Source organism: Taeniopygia guttata, chromosome 2 (genome assembly GCF_048771995.1).
Source record: "Taeniopygia guttata chromosome 2, bTaeGut7.mat, whole genome shotgun sequence".
NCBI lineage: Eukaryota > Metazoa > Chordata > Aves > Passeriformes > Estrildidae > Taeniopygia > Taeniopygia guttata.
The window spans coordinates 117,341,119-117,363,412 of NC_133026.1; the positions used below are offsets into that span (position 1 = coordinate 117,341,119).

General features: G+C 41.8%; 1 protein-coding gene and 9 non-coding genes across 10 annotated transcripts in view; 1 reads left to right on the forward strand and 9 right to left on the reverse strand.

The window, feature by feature from the left end:
* The first annotated feature begins 302 nt into the window (after positions 1-302).
* The window catches only part of DNAJC5B (DnaJ heat shock protein family (Hsp40) member C5 beta), a 32,585-nt gene continuing 10,593 nt past the window's right edge, over positions 303-22,294 (forward strand). Inside the window, exons 1-2 of the mRNA XM_002198789.5 lie at positions 303-429; positions 19,346-19,559. Of these exons, the coding sequence (XP_002198825.1) occupies positions 323-429; positions 19,346-19,559 (321 nt within the window). The 5' untranslated portion in view covers positions 303-322. The remainder of the gene's footprint in view (positions 430-19,345; positions 19,560-22,294) is intronic.
* Positions 3,175-3,247, reverse strand: TRNAA-AGC (transfer RNA alanine (anticodon AGC)). The gene has a single exon. It is a non-coding gene; the product is annotated as a tRNA-Ala (tRNA).
* Positions 3,536-3,624, reverse strand: TRNAY-GUA (transfer RNA tyrosine (anticodon GUA)). The gene is given in 2 exon segments: positions 3,536-3,571; positions 3,588-3,624. It is a non-coding gene; the product is annotated as a tRNA-Tyr (tRNA).
* On the reverse strand, positions 4,711-4,799 carry TRNAY-GUA (transfer RNA tyrosine (anticodon GUA)). Its single transcript is given in 2 exon segments — positions 4,711-4,746; positions 4,763-4,799. It is a non-coding gene; the product is annotated as a tRNA-Tyr (tRNA).
* TRNAY-GUA (transfer RNA tyrosine (anticodon GUA)) lies at positions 6,902-6,990 on the reverse strand. Its single transcript is given in 2 exon segments — positions 6,902-6,937; positions 6,954-6,990. It is a non-coding gene; the product is annotated as a tRNA-Tyr (tRNA).
* TRNAA-AGC (transfer RNA alanine (anticodon AGC)) lies at positions 13,198-13,270 on the reverse strand. Its single transcript has one exon. It is a non-coding gene; the product is annotated as a tRNA-Ala (tRNA).
* TRNAY-GUA (transfer RNA tyrosine (anticodon GUA)) lies at positions 13,587-13,675 on the reverse strand. Its single transcript is given in 2 exon segments — positions 13,587-13,622; positions 13,639-13,675. It is a non-coding gene; the product is annotated as a tRNA-Tyr (tRNA).
* On the reverse strand, positions 14,359-14,431 carry TRNAA-AGC (transfer RNA alanine (anticodon AGC)). Its single transcript has one exon. It is a non-coding gene; the product is annotated as a tRNA-Ala (tRNA).
* On the reverse strand, positions 14,750-14,838 carry TRNAY-GUA (transfer RNA tyrosine (anticodon GUA)). The gene is given in 2 exon segments: positions 14,750-14,785; positions 14,802-14,838. It is a non-coding gene; the product is annotated as a tRNA-Tyr (tRNA).
* Positions 15,482-15,554, reverse strand: TRNAA-AGC (transfer RNA alanine (anticodon AGC)). Its single transcript has one exon. It is a non-coding gene; the product is annotated as a tRNA-Ala (tRNA).

The window sequence follows — 22,294 nt, forward strand, 5'->3', positions numbered from 1 at the left end:
TATAGCAAATTTATCTATTCATTTCAGTGACAGCAACATCGAGTCTTTAATACAAACAGTGCTACCCAACACGAAAGCTTCAGTTCTTTGGTTTTTGCTTTTCCAATTTCTCATTTTTTCCTAATTGTAAAATATATTAAAGGACAGAGTATAATATAGAGGAGATTTTGCTCTAGATTCACTTTCATGTATTTTTAACCATTTGCTGCCTGAAAAAAATCTATTAAAATGAACAATAAGAAATACTATCTCTATATACTTTGCAGTCCCTGGTATTTTATATTATGTTCTACATTAGCAGCTTTGGTAATGCACTGCTATCATGGCTGAACAAAGGCAACGTGCTTTGTCAACATCAGGTGAAGCATTATATGAAATCCTGGCACTAGAGAAGGGAGCAACACATGATGAGATTAAGAAGTCCTACAGGTATGTAAAATGTGCTTTGCAACAGGTCTAAAAATGTTTATTTGTCTGGAATGATTATGACAGTAAAACCTTTTGAGTTACCTGCACATTCATTGTCACAATCCTTCTTTATTTTTAAATTTATGAGCCTGAAAAGAATCAGAGATGATGCAATGCGAATCTACTGATTTCATCCCACAAGCAGTCCGTGAATAATTGAAAATATTTTAATCTAAGTGAATGAGAGGTCAGACTGTTGGGATAAACCAACCTGGGCTATTTGAATACTGCACCCAGTTCTTGTGTTAGTATTTTTCCTGAAGTTTGTTGAAAAGTAAAGCTAATGCAAGTGCTGTAATGACAAATTGAGAACTAAAGTAAGAAACATAAGGAGTTCAACAAGTTTATCTTGTCAGAAAAGAAAAAGAAGATTATTTAGAAGAAAAGATAGATTATTTGATTAGAATGTGTAATGTCCTTGAAGGGGAAAATTGCTAGGTGTGAGATAGTTATTCACTTTATGAAGGCAGGCATAATAAAAAGCAGAGCTTGGGATCTGAAAATTATTTGAGCTGAAAAAGAGGTACATGGATTTAATTGTGAGTATAACCAACTATTGAAAAATACTGGCACAGGAATGGTAGTTTCTCCATTGAAAAGAAGAGAGGACATTAAGAATAGTTTGAGTCATACAAAAGTTATCAAAACAGTGGCAGATATTTTATTGTTGAAATGTAACATGACCTAGAAGTAAGATCAGAAGATTTTATGGGCAATTTTGCCCTTTAATTTGCTCAGCTGCTGTTGAAAATCAAAAAAATTAAATGTCATGTGTAGATGTAGATGTTCTTGACACTGGAATATGTCAGACGTGTATTTGCAGGTTTAATAAATATTGTAAAACTTTTATTACAGCATCATCCTGGGTATTGTTCGTTGCACTACATTACCAGGCAAACTTAACACAGCTTACTTTTCCTATCAAATGTAAGCATATATATGAACTCAAAAAGGTTTATGAAAAAGATCTACTTGCATTGTTTAGCTTGAATTTTGGCAAGACTCTGTCCTCCATGTTTTTGAACAAATTGCATTTCTCCTGCTTTCTGTTCCTAAAGGCACATATTCAATGGAGGCAAAAGTAGTGGATGTCCAAACTCTTCATACAATGGAAGGAGAACTGTTGTCATCCCATGGTTCTGTTGTCTTGCATAATTATACCACTGGGAAAAAAGCATACTATGGTATCAAATTCATTTATGACTTGCACCTTCTATGTCCCTGTAGTACAACCTAGCTGTAGGAATAATCTTCTGTCTCAAACTTCATGTTTTCTGGTTGCTTTTACATTTAATTTTCTAGAAATCCCCAAAGGAGAAAGTTGTCATGGAAGAATGTAGAATGCAATTAACTTTATTTAATGCTGAGCGTGAATATGGATCATTTACACAGTGATCTATGGCAAAACTGACAGTGGTGTTTCCTCCATCTTTATTAGTAATTAGAGAAAAAAAAAGGCTGCTTCTGACTAAAGTGGAAATGTCAGAGGGATTCACTTTTAATAGAGTAGCTGTAAATATTTGCAAGATAAAATGATGAGTCAGTCTCATAGATTTGCTTTAATTATAATTTAATCTATGTTAATCCAAAAATCTGCTGCTGAAATGGTATTCTTTAGTACAAGGTATAAAACCAGCCATACCTGATTCTGAGTTTCCTGCCATTATAAATTAAGTCACTGTTAATTATACCACCACAGCCCAGGGCAAGATTTGCTTTTTAATAAACATGACAGACACGAATCTGTAATTTTATTTGGAGTTTGGCACAATCTAATTTATCAGGGAGTAAAGCTAATGGGCTTTTAATCATCAGAATTTCAAAGGAGATCTGTTTATCTTCAATATAATACAAATATAATTTTAGAACCTTTTTTTTTTTTGGCATAATAAATGAAACTGTACTTTGACTTATGGTTTCTTGTCTGACAGTGAAGTAATATGCAGAGAGATAGATACTGGATTTCTTTTCTTCAGAAGTTTCAAAAGATCCTGCTTGATAGATTGCTTATAAGAAAATTACAGAATCGTAGAGTGGTGTGTGTTGGGAGGGACCTTAAAGATCATCTGTTTCCAATCCTCTGCCCAAGGCTGCTCAGACTAGACAAAGTTGTTCAAAGCCCCATCCAATATGGCCTTGAGCATGTCCAGGGATAGGTCATCCACAACTTCTCTGAGCAACCAATTCCAGCGCATCACCAACCTCACAGTGAAGAATTTCTTTGTAATAGCTAATCTAAACTTTGCCTCTTTCAATTTCTAGCTATTACCCCTAGTCCTGTCATTACATGCCCATGTCAAAAGCCCTGCTCCATCTTTCTTGTAGACCCTACCTAAGTACTGGAAGCTCCAATTATGTCACACTAAAGATATCTCTTTTCCAGCCTGAATAATCCAAATTCTTCTGGCCTTTCCTCCTAGGAAAGGAGCACCATCCTTCTAATCATCATGGTGTGACTCCTCTGGACTTGCTCCAAAAGATCAGCATCTCTGTGATGGTAAATTGGTGATTAAGAATTTTATTAGAAAATGTGTACTGCACTCTTATTGCCATTTAATTACTACAAAGAAAAGAGGGAAAATGGCTTACTCATGCCTATGCCAATGGCATGTTCTACTCCTGATACAGCCTCTGGGTCCACCCAAGACTCCACACAGCCAAGAGAGGACACAGCCCCTATGGTGCAGGAAAGAGAATGAAAAGCACTGGAGAATGTGGGCATTGATCCCACTACCTCTCGCATGCTAAGCGAGCGCTCTACCACTTGAGCTAATTCCCCATACTACAGCCCCTGACAAAGTCCTCTCCCCTCCCAGGCACCCAGCCCTGACCCAGGATGCCCTACATGCAAAACCACCAACCCACCCACTCACAGTCCTGCTGGAGGAAACTTTGGCCAACTCTAGTGCTCAGAATCACCATCCCCTGATCAAGGGTTCACCAAAAAACACCTTGGCTGGTTATCTCCCACAAGTCAGACAAGAGTGCATGACTGGACAGCTCATTCCAGGGAGTCCCCTGGGCAGGACCAGAAAAGGCAGGATGTGTGCCAGAGCCAAAAGGTCACTCCTTCGAGCCGGAGTTGAACCAGCGACCTAAGGATGGCCATGCAAGGGAGCCTACAGTCCTCCGCTCTACCAGCTGAGCTATCGAAGGAAGCATGGGAACTTTCCCAGGACCTCACCCAGCATTTTTGCCAAGCCACAGTGCACCATCATGCCTTTATTACCACACCCTGTTTCAAACAGCCTCAGCTCCATCATCTCCGATCCTTGCTCAACACTTTAGCCCATCAGTCATGCTAACCACAAACAGAAATGCTCCATAAGCTCTTTGGACATAATTTTCATCATGAGTGGATGGACTCTCCTTAGGACAACACATAGCTTACCTATATCCTGCTGCATTTTCCCTTGATTCTCTTTCACTTTGCTGTCTTTTGCTCTCTGCTCAAGCATAATACAAACAAAATTACAGCCATTTGTCTTTTCTGTATCTTAAGCCTAAACACAGCAACAAGTCCTCCAAACATCTATTTTCTCCAAACTGAACCTGCCCATTACCCTCAGCAGATCCTTAAGACAAATCCATCAATTCCTTGAGATTCTGAGCAGCCCTTGACTGAGGTTTAACATTTCAGCTATGTTCTTTTCTGTACTGGGCTTGAGATTTGAGAACTGTGAAGCAAAAGGAAGATAACTTAATTTCTCCTGTTAAACTACCCATAGGAATCTAGATAGAACCCTAAATGTCTTCCTTCTCTGTAAATTCAAGGCACACCATAACTCTCCACAGGGGACAGATGGAGCCCTGGAAAAGGGCCCTGCATCCAGGCAAGGGAAATGAAAAGCACTGGAGAATGCAGGCATCAATCCAGCTACTTCTCGCATGCTAAGCAAGCACTCTACCACTTGAGCTAATTCCTCACCCTGCAGGCCCTGACAAAGTCCTCTCCCCTCCCAGGCACCCAGCCCTGACCCAGGATGCCCTGCACCCAAAGCCTGGGCATCCCATTCATATCACTCTCATACCAACCCACCCACTCACTTTCCTGCTAGAATTGACTGTGGACACCACCCATGGTCAGAATCACCATCCCCTTGATCAAGGGTTCACCAAAAAACACCTTGGCTGGTTATCTCCCACAAGTCAGACAAGAGCGCATGACTGGACAGCTCATTCCAGGGAGTCCCCTGGGCAGGACCAGAAAAGGCAGGATGTGTGCCAGAGCCAAAAGGTCGCTCCTTCGAGCCGGAGTTGAACCAGCGACCTAAGGATGGCCATGCAAGGGAGCCTACAGTCCTCTGCTCTACCAGCTGAGCTATTGAAGGAAGCATGGGAACTTGCCCAGGACCTCGCCCAGGACTTTTCCCAAGCCACAGTGCACCATCATGCCTTTATTACCACACCCTGCTTCAAACAGCCTCAGCTCCATCATCTCCGATCCTTGCTCAACACTTTAGCCCATCAGTCATGCAAACCACAAACAGAAATGCTCCATAAACTCTTTGGACATCATCTTGTACAGATGGACTCTCCTTAGGGCCACACACAGCTTACCTATATCCTGCTGCATTTTCCCTTCATTCCCTTTAACTGTGCTGTTTGATCTCTGCTGAAGCACAAGGCAAAACAAAATGATAGCCCTTTCTCAATTCTGTGACCCACAGTGAAGTACCACAAGGCCATCTGCGAGTCCTCAAGAACCTCTCTTACTGTAAACTGAACGTGCCCACTCTCTTCAGCCCCTCCTTAAAGAGAAATCCAATGATTCCTTAAGATTCTTGGTGGCTCTCCACTGAGGTTGTTCCATTTCATTGATGTTCTTTTTTGTACTGGGCTTGATATTTGAGAACTGCCAAACTGTCTGGGTTTAAGTCAAGCTAAGGGGGTAGGCACTTTAAAACAAGTTACCTTCCATTTATTTTTAGTCAATCCCTTTCCACCAATAAGTAGAGAGGAACACAAGTATATATAAATGAAAAATAATTTACCAAAAATGTGAAGTAGCAACAGGCAAGAAAATTAACAATAATAATCACTAGTTACAATGTTTCTAAATCTCACAGACTCCCTGGGAACAAGGACAAACAAAAATTTCAGAGAAAACCATCTGCCCAAGATGGCACCCTCCATGAAGGATTGCATGTGGAGAGACAAAGATTGTGGCAGCCCTTTCCCTCTTTCGACTGCATGTGGACAGAGAGAACAAAAAGAGAGGAAAAAAACCCCAAAACAACACAGATACCAAACCTCCATGATTACAAAAACACCCCCTAAACAACAAGCAACAGAGAACAAGGGCAAAACACAAAGAAAACCTAGAGTCCAAAACCAGACAAATGCCCTTCCTATCTCGCTGGTGGCAGCAGCTCTGTCAAAAAAGTCACTCCACTACCTGTAACTCAGTCCAGCTGGAACTCATATAAGAGCTTCACCTTTTCAAGAGGTGACACAGCAGGCAGTTGGCAGGGGCGACTCAGACTCCCCTTCCACTGGGCACTGCTGGCAGGTTGGTACGACCATGTAGAGTGGGGTTGCTGTGCTTTTCTTGGTGCAATGTTGTGACTGTAGACAGGTGAAATTTGCTTTGAAGCAGTCCAGGACCACAAAATACGGCTCCTCAGAAGTCTGAAGCAACCCTCTCAGGAAAGAAAACAAAAGAAAACCAAGGGGACCTTCTGCTCATGCTGCCTCAATTCTCTCCCTGTGAGAATGAAATGGAAAGAACAAAAACCAAGAGGCAAGAAAGAGCTATGCCTGAGAAATCCTGGCTTTTGAAAGACCTGTCAATGCCACAGCCCTGCAGTTCCATTTCCAGCCATGAGGTTTTCAAGAGAGAGTAACAATTCTGGGTAAAAATAGCTATGGAATATGGTAACATTTTGGGCTACCCAGGACACAAGCAAAGAAGGGGAAAATCAGCTAATCCATTAAACTGCCCATAGTGCTCTTAATGTCATCCTCCTCTTCAAATCCAGGGCACACCGTAAATTTCTCCACAGCCTCTCCAGATGTCAGATGGATCCCTGGAAAAGGGCCCTGCATCCAGGCAAGGGAAACGAAAAGCACTGGAGAATGCAGGCATCGATCCCGCTACCTCTCACATGCTAAGCAAGCGCTCTACCACTTGAGCTAATTCCCCACCCTACAACCCCTGACAAAGTCCTCTCCCCTCCCAGGCACCCAGCCGTGACCCAGGATGCCCTACATGCAAAACCACCAACCCACCCACTCACAGTCCTGCTGGAAGAAACTTTGCCAACTCCAGTGCTCAGAATCACCATCCCCTGATCAAGGGTTCACCAGAAAACACCTTGGCTGGTTATCTCCCACAAGTCAGACAAGAGCGCATGACTGGACAGCTCATTCCAGGGAGTCCCCTGGGCAGGACCAGAAAAAGGCAGGATGTGTACCAGAGCCAAAAGGTCATTCCTTCGAGCCGGAGTTGAACCAGCGACCTAAGGATGGCCATGCAAGGGAGCCTACAGTCCTCCGCTCTACCAGCTGAGCTATCGAAGGAAGCATGGACACATGCCCAAGGGGACCTCACCTTGTACACACTCATCATTTTTGCCAAGCCACAGTGCACCATCATGCCTCTATTACCACACCCTGCTTCAAATAGCTTCAGCTCCATCATCTCCAATCCTTGCTCAACACTTTAGCCCATCAGTCATGCAAACCACAAACAGAAATGCTCCATAAGCTCTTTGGACGTCATCTTGTACAGAAGGACTCTCTTTAGGACAACACACAGTTTACCTATATCCCGCTGCATTTTCCCTTGATTCCCTTTAACTGTGCTGTCTTTTGCTCTCTGCTCAATTATCAGATAAAGGACAGCATTTCCTCTACTCTGTAATCTCCTACCAGCATGAAGGTCATGCCTAAGCCCTTAGATTCTCTCCTTCAACAGTCTGAACATTCTCATATTCTCGTTCTTGCTCATCCATGTAGAGCAGTCCCTCCGCTACATGAGATTCTTGGTGGCCCTCCACTGAGAGTCCTCCATTCCACTGATGTCCTTTTCTGTGTGTGGGATCACCTGCTCCCAGGCATCCTGATGGCCTTTTTCTGAATTCACTTTTCTGAGGCACATGGTCCACATGTGTCTTCTACACAGAGGCACAAATCTGGGCACTGTCATGGCTTTATTTTGCAGGTTGTTAAACATCACCGAACTGATCACCCACGTCCTTCCCCACAGTGGGAGTAAAATTCACAGGGTGATAAAAAGATGGTTTAATAGGGCAGAAAAGAAATAGAAAATGAAATAATTACAACGACAATAATAATAACAACTCTAATATTAATAGAACTAAATCACGTGATGCACAGCACAGTTGCTTTACACTCAATGAATGATGCCCGGTGAGTTCTTGAGCAGCAGCTCCCAGCTGTCTTTTCCCTTAATTTATATACAGAGCATGACGCCATATGGTATGGAATATTCCTTTGGCCAGTTGGGGTCAACTGTCCTGGCTATCTCCTCCCAACGCCTTTTGCCCACCAGCTTCCTTGATGGTGGAGCAGTGTGAGAAGCTGAAAAGTCTTTGACTCATGCTGAGCACTGCTCAGCAAAAACTAAACCATCAGAATGTTATGAGTATTATTCTCCTCCTTGATCTAAAACACAGCACTGTACCAGCTACTAGTAAGAAAATTAACTCAATCCCATCTGAAACCAGGTCAATATTTATGCCTTATTCTGTATCATTTATGTCGTGCCAAGGTTCCCACAGGTTCCAATGCCTCTTTTATGGTCTTTTTATATACATAAGCAGATATCATTCCCTTAGCCTATAGACCATTCCTCTAAAACATCAGTTGAGTTTATTTAGTCCATGACTTTGGGCTTCTCTTTAATAGTAGTCCTTTGGGCAGAAGAGATGCTATGTGATGTTGGACTGTTGCATTCTGAGGACAGTTCTGGTTTTGTCATTGCCCCACTTAGCCTGGTCTAATCAAAATTCATTTTTCATAGATTAATAAAGCTAAATATTTATTGTCATAATTTTGATATGGAATATAGCAACCATAGTAAAGATGGTACACATTATTATATAGAGATTAATATAATACAATTTAAATTATAGCCTTTTCTCACACAGAATCAAATCCCCTTGAGGTGCACATCATACTTCTCCATCCTTCTGCATTACTCACCAAGTGCACATAGGTTCTTGACCAAAAGCAGTATCATGGATGGGTTTGCCTTTGCCTGAAGTAGGAATAGCCTAGCCTGACTTACACAGCATAATTTTCTATGTGCACTACAGGGACTTTTCCTTTTTGTAAACATACATCAAAGTTTTGATTGGGCAGGGCCAGTTTGATTAGAAGATGCTCTAGTGTTGGCTAACCATGTGACTTTTGCTAAATGTGTATTCCAGTGTTAAAATGTCCCATCACCCATTGCTCTCAGTGTAGTCTTTAACAGTTCATCTGTCCAATTTTCTGGAGGCTGGTGCATGGTAGGAGGTGTTATACATCCATTCAATTCCATTCTGTTTGAGCCAAATGTCTAAGAGGTTGCTTCTGAAATAAGTACCATTGCCTGACCCAGGCTCTTTCTGGGGTTCATTTTTACCTTGTTTCTCAAGGCCCTGTATAGTATTCCAGCCAGTGGCATGAGGAACAAAATATGTTTCCAGCCATCTGGTTGTAGGTTCCACCATAGATAGTAAAAATTTCTTTAAGCAAAGTGTAGTCAAGCACTGGAACAGGTTGCTCATGAAGGGGGCTGAGTCACCATCTCTGGAGGTATTTAAAAGACATGTAGATGTGCACTTAGGGACATGGTTTGCTGGTGGACTTAAAAGTGATGGGTTAATGCATGGAACTGATGATCTTAAAGGTCTTTTTGAACCTAAATAATTCTACAGTTCTGTGAGTGTAAGCACCTGGCGCTTGCATTGGCACATTTGTGGGACTGTGGTATCATCAATCTGCCAGACTTTCCCATGCTTATGTTTCAGCTACTGTCCTCAATTAGAGAAAGGCTTTAACTGTCCGGCTTGTTTTATTTCAGGCCATTTTCATATTCATGGATAATCATGGATAGTGTCCGAGGTTAAGTCCACCCCTCAGTCAGGAGGTGATGTACCTGTTGTATTTCTTCCTTGATGGCCTGATGCCCATTAAGTTATAAATAGTTCATGCTTATATTACCAGTCCAGATCCACTTGAACCACTTCAATCTTAGCATCCTGACCCATCAGCTGGGATTTTTGATTTTAGTCAGCGACCTGAGTCTTGGGTAAATATCTACATGATGTACTTTAACAACAAAGTTCTCTATGCAAGCAGAAATATCCTGCCATAACCCAGCAGTCCAGGTGCGTTGACCTCTGCTCTGCCAGTTGGCCTACTTCAATTTCAATGGTCCTCTGCAAAAAGCATTTGCCATCATCTGTGAGTCTGTATAGAGATATACTGACCATTTTCCCTTTCAGCAATGTCTAAAGCCAGCTGGATAGCTTTCACCAGCAGCTTTCACCTCTGAAAACTCACTAGATTTACCTTGTCATTCAGAAGTTTCTGCAATGTATGTGTATGGGACTCCACACAGCAGCTTTTCACCTTTGGTATTTTCTCAAAATATGACAGGACTCCCTAGGGCATAATGGTTTTCATTTTCTGGTATTTAATTTACAATGGGGCTTTGGCAGGACACATCACATCCTTTTCAGGCAATAGTCCAAAACCTTTGCCTTCTAGCCAGTCAATGATCACTTCCAAAATTCCTGGACCACTGGAATTTCCTATTCAAGTGCATCGTATCATTGGTGCACCCCACTTATTCCCCATTGCATCAGTTGCATGATGTGTAGAACAGACTCTCCCTTTGATTATCCTGCGGAGCACTGGCAGCCAGGGTGCCAAAAGGAGCTGTGCTTCAATACTAATCATGTTTGAAGCAGCTCAAACTCCTTCATATTATGTCAATATTTCTTTTTCAGTTACAGTATAGCTGGCCTTGAATCTTCAGCGTCCCTGATGCCAAAACTTAAGAGTCAACCTCATGCCTTCCCTGGATGCTTTTTGCCAATGGCTTCAAGTAGGACCATTCTCCCCAGCTGCAGCCTATTTTCAACATCTTGTCCTGCCCAGAGCAGCCTAAGAGCTACTGCATGTACTACTTCCTTTTGAATTTGTTCAAAGATTTGTCATTGTTCAGGGCCCAAATGAAATAATTCTTCTTCCAGGTTAGTTGATGGAATGGGCTTTGTATCAGACTATAATTTAGAATAAATATTCTCCAAAAATCTAAAATGCCTAATAAAGCCTATATTTCCCTTTTGCTAATTGATGGAGACCTAGCTGTTATTTTGTTGATCACATTCATTGGGATACAATGTCATCCATCTTGCCACTTTATTCCTAATAACTAGATCTCCTATGTATGTCACTTGACCTTACTTTGATTTATGGCAACACTGACTTTCAGAAGATTTAGACAATTTTCTTCCCCTTCTCAAGAACTTTGTCTGCTGTATTTCCCCATATGATGATGTCACCAATGTATTGCAGGTGTTCCTGTTCTAGTGCCGTCTGGTTAAGTCCATGAAAAATGGTAGGGCTGAATTTACACCTCTAGGGCAGGTGTACTGGATGCCCCTCCAAGTGAAAGCAAATTGTGACCTGCACTCTGCTGCTAAAGGGATTGAGAAAAATGTGCTAGTGGTATTTTCACAGTGGCCATATGAAACTGTTACAGGGTGAGTGAGTCCTGCTGATCCCTCCAGGGCTTTCCAGCTGACAAATCAGCTCATGCATGGGAATCAGCGGGTCTTGGTTGGTGCGATATAGGGATGAGTTGGTTACCACCTCATTTATGAGTTCTTCCTCTTCTTCCTCCCCCTCTCTTCCTCCTCTTGTTTGTGTAATGGCCCTGCTTTGGAGTAGCCTTCTTCCTGCTGCTGACTCTTAGAAGAGGTTCCTTCATCCCTTACTAAAGGAGCTGACTTCTACTTCCAGTATGTCTTCTTGTGAAGATGATGTTGGTACAGGTGGGTCCTTTGGTTCAGATGCAGTGTCTGTCATTGGGACTGGGGTAGCCAAAGTGCCTGACATTTTGTCATCAGATCCAAAGACCTTATCCCCTTGAGGATACTGAATAGAGTTGAACAGGACTTGCTAGCCATGGGCCAGGCCCCAGCATGTTGCAGTGATTTGTTTCTCTCTGGAATTACCAAGTTGACAGCATACTTCTTCCAAATATTTTACTTCCAAATATTTACAAAGTTCTTCAAGATTCTGAAATTGTTCGGGAGTGAAATTCCAGAATATTCGAGATACCCATTGTCGTACATACTTGCCTGTACTGTCCCACACATCCTGCCACTTTATGCTCAGGCTCAGGGCAGTTATCTGGGTGGTATCCTTAAATAGTTGTTTAAATCTAAACAAGGCCTGAAATGCAATCAGGAGACATACCAATAAGAACATACTGATTTGAACACCCTGACTATATTCTGAATTCTCAAGAGCTATTATAAATACCCTGGAGGAGAAGGGGACGCTGTGGGAAGTGTATGCCCCACAGATTGGCTCTAGGAGGAAAAATGAAGGATGTAATTAGGAATACTTTCCAATAGATGGCTCTAGAAGTATGGAGAAGATAACAATACTTGATTACAAATAAATTAGTCTCATGAAAATCAGTTTTATCATATCATAAGCCAGTGTTACAAAGTTCAACATAATAACCTTAGCCCAGCCCCCAGAGGTGATAAACAGCACAACAAAAAACATTCAGAGCAAGTAATATGTTACATAACCCAACCCCGAGAACAGAAAACAACTCTGAGAGTAAATAAATCAACATCAGGATTAGCTACTATTAAATAAATATATTAATCAGTAAAAGACATTTGTTATAACGTACTCTAGTCCGATTTGTCATTATCACAACCCTTCAAGCCCCATGTTCAGCACCAAAAAGGGCTGTTGTGGTTTAACCTAGTAGGCAGTTAAACTCTGCTCAACTGCTCACACACCCCACCTCCAAGAGGGTTTTTGGAGAGAACTGGGAGAAAAAAAGCAAAATTTGTGGATTGAGAAAAAAACAGCCCAAAAGAACAGAAAAGGAAGGGGGGAAATATCAATAACAATAACATAATTAGATTACACAAAATAAGTGACAGGGAGCACAATTGCTCAACATTTGCAGAACAATGTCCAGACAGACAATTTTTAAGCAGTGGCCCCCAGCCATCTTTCTCTCTAGTAGATACTGAGCCTGATGTCACGTGGTATGGAACACTGCTTTGGTCAGCTGGGGTCACCTGTCCCAGCTGTGTCTGCTCATCGTTTCTTGTCTCCCCACAGTCTCTTTGCTGATGAGATGGTGCAAGAAGCTGAACAATCCTTGGCTTTGCAGAAACTCAGCTTACCAAGAGCTATAACAGCAATGTGTAACCAACATTATTCACACTCTGAATCCAAAACACAGATATTAGGAACAAAATTAATTCTATTGTAGCCAATAACCTATATAAACCTATATATAACAGGTATACAATTCTAAAGGGCATCTATCCAATTGGCATCTATCCAATGAAGAGGAAAGTCACATAATACCTTCCCTCAATCCAGAGGCCTTGCTCTTGGAGAAATCCTGGATGATGCCCTCTACTGTGCTTCCCAGGTCTCTTACCCTTCAGAGGGCAGGGGGACACTCACCAAAGGGCCTTGTATCCAGGCAAGGGGAATGAAAAGCACTGGAGAATGTGGGCATTGATCCCACTACCTCTCGCATGCTAAGCGAGCGCTCTACCACTTGAGCTAATTCCCCATACTACAGCCCCTGACAAAGTCCTCTCCCCTCCCAGGCACCCAGCCCTGACCCAGGATGCCCTGCACCCAAAGCCTGGGCATCCCATTCATATCACTCTCATACCAACCCACCCACTCACTTTCCTGCTAGAAGTGACTGTGGACAATACCCATGGTCAGAATCACTATCCCCTGCCCAAGGGTTCACCAAAAAATGCCTTGGCTCATTATCTCCCATAGCTTAGGTAAGAGCGCATGACTGGACAGCTCATTCCAGGGAGTCCCCTGGGCAGGACCAGAAAAAGGCAGGATGTGTGCCAGAGCCAAAAGGTCACTCCTTCGAGCCGGAGTTGAACCAGCGACCTAAGGATGGCCATGCAAGGGAGCCTACAGTCCTCCGCTCTACCAGCTGAGCTATCGAAGGAAGCATGGGCATCTTCCCAGGACCTCGCCCAGCACTTTTCCCAAGTCACAGTGCACCATCATGCCTCTATTACCACACCCTGCTTCAAACAGCCTCAGCCCTGACATCACCAATCCTTGCTCAACACTTTATCCCATCAGTCATGCTAACCACAAACAGAAATGCTCCATAAGCTCCTTGGACATAATTTTTGTCATAAGTAGAGGGACTCTCCTTAGGGCCACACACAGCTTACCTATATCCTGCTTAATTTTCCCTTTTTCCTTTTCACTGTGCTGTCTTTTGCCCTCTGCCCACGCAGATGACACGTTATGGGCATACTACTCGGAAACCTCCTCTAAGTCAAAAGGTCACGTGTAAGTCCTCTGAACCTCTCTTTCTCTAGGGAGAACATATCCACTCTCCTCATCCCATCCACAGAGAGAAACCTTTCCATTCCTTGAGATTGCAAGGGAGACTATCCAGAGATTGCTCTTTGACTGTTTTTCTGCATAGAAGATCTCAAAATGGGATACAATACACTAGCTGATATTTGATGTCTATCAAGCAAAGAGGGAGAAACCCCTGTTAAATTGCCCATGCAGACCTGGATGTCGTATTATTCTTTGCATTCTGGATACTCTATGAGCACCCACAGTCCTTGGCAAAGAGCCCTTTATCCAGGCAAGGGGAATGAAAAGCACTGGAGAATGTGGGCATCGATCCCACTACCTCTCGCATGCTAAGCGAGCGCTCTACCACTTGAGCTAATTCCCCCCACTACAGCCTCTGACAGAGTCCTCTCCCCTCCCAGGCACCCAGCCCTGACCCAGGATGCCCTGCACCCAAAGCCTGGGCATCCCATTCACTCTCACACCATCAACAGCTCATGTTCCTACTGATTGTGATTCCAGACAATACCAGTGCACAAAATCACAATTTCCTAACCAGGATTCATCCAAAAATGCCTTGGCTGGTCAACTTCTCAAGGTCAGACAAGAGCTCATGGCTGGACAGACCTTTGAAGGAGAGCCCCTTGGAGGATCAAAATGCAGCAGTGTCAGCGCAGGATGTGTGCCAGAGCTAAAAGGTGTCTCCTTCGAGCCGGAGTTGAACCAGCGACCTAAGGATGGCCATGCAAGGGAGCCTACAGTCCTCTGCTCTACCAGCTGAGCTATCGAAGGAAGCATGGCCATCTTCCCAGGATCTCGCCCAGCACACAATCAACCAGCATTTTCCCAAGCCACAGTGCATCATCATGCCTCTATTACCATATTCTGCTTCAAACAACCTCAGCTCCAACATCACAGAACTTTGTTCAACCCATTAGTTGAAAAACCACAGAAATGCTCCATAACCTCTTTGGATGTCATCTTCTACAGATGAACTTCCTCACGGACACACAGAGCTTACCTGTATCCTGCTGCATTTTCCCTTGATTCCCTTCCACTATGCTGTCTTTTGTTCTCTGTTCAAGAATAAGAGAAAACAAAATGTGCAACATCATGTGTAAGTCCTCTGAACATCTCTTTTTGCAGATTGAAAGCACCTACCCTCCTCAGTCTTTTTTAAAGATAATTCCTTAATTCCTTGGTAGCCCTCCACTGAGGTTGCTCTATTCCACTGATGTCCTTTTCTGTACATTACTTGATACTTGAGAACTGTCAAGCAAAGAAGGAGATCAATTCCTCTGCCAAAGTGCCCATAGTAGTCTTGATACCACCCTGGATGTCATCCTCTGTAAATCCAGGGCACACCATGTATCTTCCCCCAGCCCCCAGAGAATAGATGGATCCCTGTGTCCAAGCAAGGGAGAATGAAAAGCACTGGAGAATGCGGGCATCGATCCCGCTACCTCTCGCATGCTAAGCGAGCGCTCTACCACTTGAGCTAATTCCCCACCCTACAGCCCCTGACAAAGTCCTCTCCCCTCCCAGGCACCCGGCCATGACCCAGGATGCCCTGCACCCAAAGCCTGAACCCCCTACTAATGATCTTCACTTTCACATTACCACACACTCACTCACCTTCCTCTTGGAGGTGATCCCTGAAAGTCCAGAGCTCAGAACCAGCATCTCCTGATCAAGGGTTCACCAAAAAAATATACCTTATCTGGTCATCTTCCCAACCTCAGTCAAGAGCTCATGGCTGGACAGACCTTTGAAGGAAAGCCTCCTGAGCAGGACCAGGAAAAAGGCAGCAGTGCCAGTGCAGGATGTGTGCCAGAGCTAAAAGGTCACTCCTTTGAGCCAGAGTTGAACCAGTGACCTAAGGATGGCCATGCAAGGGAGCCTACAGTCCTCTGCTCTATCAGCTGAGCTATCAAAGGAAACACAGACACATCATGCTCACATACTCCAATACTTCATAATGTTGTCATATCTGACCCTATAGAGCATACTTTTCTGTCTTCAAAATATTGTTATCTTCATTCAAAAGCACCCTCATCAGATCCATCCCTGTGTCAGAGTCTGGCCTGATCTCACTTTTCAGCCTGCACCTCCCACTGACAGAGGTCTTGAGTTTATTTCACTGACTTTATTTCCATATGTGCCTCATCCATATGGATATGGCACACTCATCCATCTTGTGGAATTGCTGGTTTTCTGTTTATTGCCACTTTTCTCTCCCAATTTTGCTTTCCTCTGTGGAGGTCTGCAGTGGGCAGTGATCCTATGGCAGTGAAGGAGAAAGCCTTTCACTATGATAAAAGTATGAATGGACATAAACTCATGGTTTTGGTGTAGGAAGTAGCCTAAAAACTCCTTTGTTCATTTCACTCTCTACTTTTTTGTCTTCTTATTTTTTGTCATAATGAACTCTAGCTATTCCATAATTGGAAATGTCACTTTTCCAGGGACCCGCAGATACCCACAGTACCATACAGCTAGTACTTTGTGTTATGTCACATAGTTTTTGTCCTTGCTTTTATTATTCCTTGGGTCGGACCTAACAGAGTCCTTTGTCTCACTCATATGAATTGCACTGCTAATATCTAGATCTTTCTCCCATTGCTAAATCATCTTCAGCTAGTATATGCCATCTCAGTGTGCAGAGAGTTGTTTTGCTAATGTACTCTTATTAGTGAGAACATTTGTCCCAAAATCAAAATAAGAACACAGATTATCTTTTGTTAATTGCTGGAAGTAATCCTGTTAGTCTAAAACAATACTAGGTAAAGTGAGAGTGAAACTAATGTGTTTCATCTTTTTAAAAAGACATTCTGTTCAAATTCTTACTTTTTATAAGATTGTTTGGGATGTAGGTAAGCCAGAAGATGTCTTTGGGTCTCTGGGAAAAGAAAGAAAGGCTGCAAATTGATTGTCAGATGCCTGCAAACATACATGGGTTTTTGAAAGTAATACTTCTTTTTTTTTTTTGTTTTTTTTTTGTTTTTTTTTTTCCCTTATTTTTGGGGCTTGCTTTCAGGCAAGAAAAGAGATAGATTGCACAATTGACTCAAATACTTGGATGACACATAATATCATTAGTCATGCAAAACTTAGCTTGTTTTTTCAATTCTTATATTTAATTTTTATTGTGTTTAGGGCACATGTTAAACATGGCCAAACCTTTGTATTTAAGGTACAATATACACAGTGTATTAAATATGACTGAACATGAACTTATTCATGCTATTAGACACATGTTTAAGGAGTTATTTATGACCTAGGATTCTGTGACTTGAGTGCAACAGAATTGAAGAGATCGTTGGCAGAAGCTGTTCCCAGGCTGATATCAGTCTTAATATTGGCAGAATGTCTTCCAGGCAGGAACTGTCATCAGGAATAAAGCAGTTACTCTTTACTGGAGGAGTAACCTATACTGGGACTTCAGAAGGAAATCAAGTAGGACTCTACTCTGAGGTTAAATTTGTTGGAGGAAGTGTAGGCACACTGCCTTCACAGCACAAATACTATTTTTGGTCATAGCAGTTATGGCTAGCTCTCAAAATATTTTGAGAGAATATTTAGAAAAAGAAACGTAGCTTGGCTGCAATTGAATCAGCTTAAAACACAATTAAGTCACTTTTGATGCCACTAGAGGTCAGCACTAGTCATTAAATAAATGTCCTGGGGACTTCACAAGTTCTTTACAGGGAGCGATGATTTTTGAACATACATACCTCTGTCTATGCTTGTTTTGCAAGTGTGTGTCAGTTCACACTACCAGTGCTTCACGATGGTTGGAAGCAAACCCCTTCTTCTCGATGCTGTGCTTCCCCAGTGCTGTGAGCTGAGTCACACACTGCACTTTTCAAGCTGTACCTCTCCTCAAATGCCATAGTGCTGAGTATGGTCAGGGGCAAAAAGCACTGTCAAACCCTGACCTAGTAAAGGCTTCCAATGGCATAAGCAGCCCAAACTAGTTGACACTACTCCACTCTCACACCACACAGGGATTACTGCATTTAGTTCTGGAAACCCCAAAATAAGAAGGACGTTGACGTGTTGGAGCAAGTCCAGAGAAAGGACATGAGGATTATCAGAGAGACGGAGACAGGATGAAAGAATTGGTGTTGTTTGGCCTGGACAAGAGAAGGCTCCAGGGAGACCTTAAGAGCACCTTCCAGTACCTTAAGCAGTCCTGCAAGAGAGCTGGAAAGGAACTTCTTACCAGGGCGTGAAGTGATGGGACAAGGGGCAATGGCTTTAAACTAAAAACAAGTATGTTTAGATTAGATATTAGGAAGAAATTCTTTACTGTAAGGGTCATGAGGTTGCTCAGGAAAGTTGTGGACCTCCATCTCTGGAAGTCTTCAAGGCCAGGCTGCACAGGGCTTTGAACATCCTGGTCTAGTGGAAGCTGTCCATATCCATAGTAGGGGGACAGACCTAGATGATCTTTAAGGTTTCTTCTAACCCTAACCATTCCATGATCCTGTGAAAATAACCATTCTGTGATAGTTCCTATGATGATCCTATGATAATCCCCTTTTAGTGCTTTAAGGATTGTCTCGGGAGTGCAACAATGGAGAACTAGGTCAAAAGACAGGCACTTGAAACTGGGACTAACTCACTATGCTTTTCCACCTTGTACTTCAAAAATATGCTTCCCTTCTATTGCAATTCCTAACTGTGCTCTCCATCATCACTGTCTGGGCATCTGCAAACACAGACACTGTTTACAACATTTTAATATAGCTACTATTGATAGGCAATTGAACATAGAATTTCCTTTGCTATAAAGAAAATAATGTTGCCTGGAAAAGCAGTGTGATCATCATGTTTTTAAACAACCTTTAAAAAATCTTTATTTTTGCTAAAACCTGCTAAGTGATGCAAATGAGTTGGCAATCATAATGCAACAAATGCCTGTGATTTACTATCATGTTGCAATCTGTGTTTTCATCATATATCACTGTCTACTTTAATGCAGTAGCTGACTAGGTATCAATACACAAAGTTCATTCTCAGTGTAATAGGCACACCTCTTTCATCAAAACTTTCATGTTTGGTTCCTTTGTGTCACTTTTCCTTCACTGAATACATCAGAGCTGGAAAAAAGGCTGAAGACACAGTTAGAATTATTATAACTCTATGAAAATAATTTTTGCAGTGTTTTGTGCCTGTGTACATGCACATATACAGATTACTTACTTTCCTTTTGTTTGTTTTTTTCTGTTTTTTTTTGGTTTTTTTTGTTTTGTTTTGTTTTTTGGGTTTTTTTTTTTTTTGTCTCATATTTAAGAAAATTGGCTCTGAAATATCATCCGGACAAGAATCCAGACAATCCAGAGGCTGCAGAAAAATTTAAAGAGATCAACAATGCCCATGCAACCCTGACTGATCTGTCCAAGCGAAACATATATGACAAGTATGGATCATTAGGGCTCTATGTGGCGGAACAGTTTGGTGAGGAAAATGTTAACACCTACTTCATGCTCTCAAGCTGGTGGGCAAAGGTAAGCTGTTATTCTCTTTTGGAAATCAAATAACAATGCACACTGAAAATTACATACACAAGGAACCCCCTGAAAAACACGATCTCTCTACAGGCTTAAGAAATAGTATGATCTAACTCTAAACTAAAAACTTAATAAAACAATGCTATCTGGAAAATCGACAGTGGCAGAATGTAATGTAAGTTCAGACTAGCACTAATATAGAAAATTTTATCCTTTTTTTAAGCTGGTATATAATTATAGTACATGTTTTGTAACACTTTCAGACATTAATTGGATTTGAATCTAGTGCTCCAGGTTAATTTTGACTTTCTTTTCTGTAATGACTAAATAAAAATGACTCATTATTCAAACACAAGAAGTCCCATTTATGTGACAACCAATTAATAAATTATTGCAGTACAAATTTAGCTGTCTTTTTTGCTATATATAACACACAACCTAAGTAAGCAATAATAATACATAACACTGTGATTATGGCATTATATATGTGCCCTGGTGATGGAGTGAGAGAAAGGAATTCAAAGAAAAGGTTAGAATAATGGAATGGAGCAAGAAAGTAGGACAGGAAGAGAATACACCAAACCCCTGCATATTGTTCAAGAAAAAAACACATAATGGGCTGTTCAAGTCATGAAGGAGTTGGGTTTGTTTGTTCCCTTATCACATTTGGTGTCCTCTGATGTCTTCATATATCAAATTCAAGTGTTTCTGCAAATACTGAAATGTTACAGATATGCAAAAAACAGAATTGCAAATATGCAAAATCCATGCAGTTTCCATCCCACCTGTTTTCAGCCACAGCAGCACAGAAAAGCACTCTGCTGGACTGGGACAGAATACATAGGAAGATGATCTTTACTGTTTGAAGCAAGCATGTGATGACAGTTTTTATCTGAGAACCATGGAACATAGAATTTTGTGTTCAGCAAGAAACAGGCCAGTGCTGCATTGCCCCATATTCCCCTTTTAAGCTGGGAAGTCACTTCAGCACTTTAGAAGTGGTCTTAGAAGCCATAATTTGACTTCTGAATCAGGATGAGGCAGAAGCTGCTCAAATGCAGAGCACTGCATGAAATCAATGAATAAAGTACTGGGTTTTAAATTAAACTTGTGAAGGTGCTGCCCCTCAGAGGCTGGTTGGAGGCTGCCTGCTTGCAGCTGCTGTAGCTGCCTCCTGCTGCAGGCTGGACACCCCACCATAGCTGCTGTCATCTCCTGATGGATCATTCCCCCTTATCTTTGCTGTCCACCCTCTCCTTCTGCCTCTGTCTCACAGTTAGGTGGCCTCAGCACTGCAAGGGAAACAGTGTGGACTCTAACAGTTTTGGCAAAAAAGATTTTATTCACAGTTTTTTTTTTTTTAATTCTATTTTTCTTTTATTTGGTGATCTTTAATGGAAATTTTATGGAGTATAAAATCTTCTGGGGTCATAAAATCAGGTACAGAAATAACCAATGTGGCTTTGACTCATAAAGAGAGCAGTGGGGAGTACAGAGACAAGCTCATAAGTCCCTAACAACTAAAGGAGAAATGTGAGGATTGCTTCAAGCAAGCTGTATCCCAGAGGTGAGACAAGACATGCTGAAGAGCAAAGTAATCACTTCCTGGTTTTCAGGAATTTTGTATAAAAAAATACAAAATATGTATATAAAGTCATTTGAGGACTATCAGGGGTGGTCTCTCTATGTCTCCCCCAAACCAAAATCCTGGCAACCCCAAAGTATAAAGAGGTTACCAAGTGGTTTAATTTGTTTGGTTGATTTTTTTGCAAGATGAGCTCTCACTATTTCTCATTTGTTTTTATCTCATGTACAAATGCTGGATCAATTTGAAATTTTTATATTGGTCATCATGATACTATTTGAGTCTGAGGCATCATCTGCAGATGACCTCTGAACTCCTGATTTTCTCCATTCTTGTGGAGGACAGTAGGGACCATTGCCTTGGCTTGTTATCTTCCTCATTGACTGCAAACATTCCTCTTCCCAGCACACTCATACTGGGAAAATCTGACAGTTGTGAGGAGTTTTATCATTAGCAGTAAGGAAACTCGAATGAAAGGAGAAATGAAAAATGAAAATTACTGCTCTTTTTCAGAGTGCTAGACTTTTTAGCAGGCATACTAAACTGGGAATATAAAGACATGGGTAATGGGAACTCAAATTGCTTCTCCACTGGCAGGCATAGAGGTTGTTTGTTAAACTGTTTTAGCAAAAACCAATTCACCCTCTACCATGAAGACAGTTTTATTTTATGATAACATCAATAAACTGATTTTTGATTTAACAACTGTGATAGTATAAGCACAAGAAATCTTGAAACATTAAAGGTATCATGGATAAACCCAATGTGTTTTCCCCTCTACACATGTTCATTCTGGGTTTTTTTTTTTAATTCTATACATTGTGGTGATTTATTCTCCATTATGGCATAAATGATAAACAGTCAGATAACTTATTTTGGGAATTATGGCACCATTTCAGGTGTCCATTAGAAGGAAAGCATTTTATGACAAAAAGTCGGAGTCCTTTTCATTTAAAATCACCTTGCTCACTCTAGATACATGCTTATATTAATATTAGGCATATAAATAGTCTTATTACCTTCAAAGATGCTCCAGCCAGCCCCCAGTAATGTTAGCTCAAACATGCATATATAATATTTTTGCATAGCTCCATTGTCTAAGTTTGACAATATCCTAACATTTGTGCTTACTTTCTTCCCCAAGCAG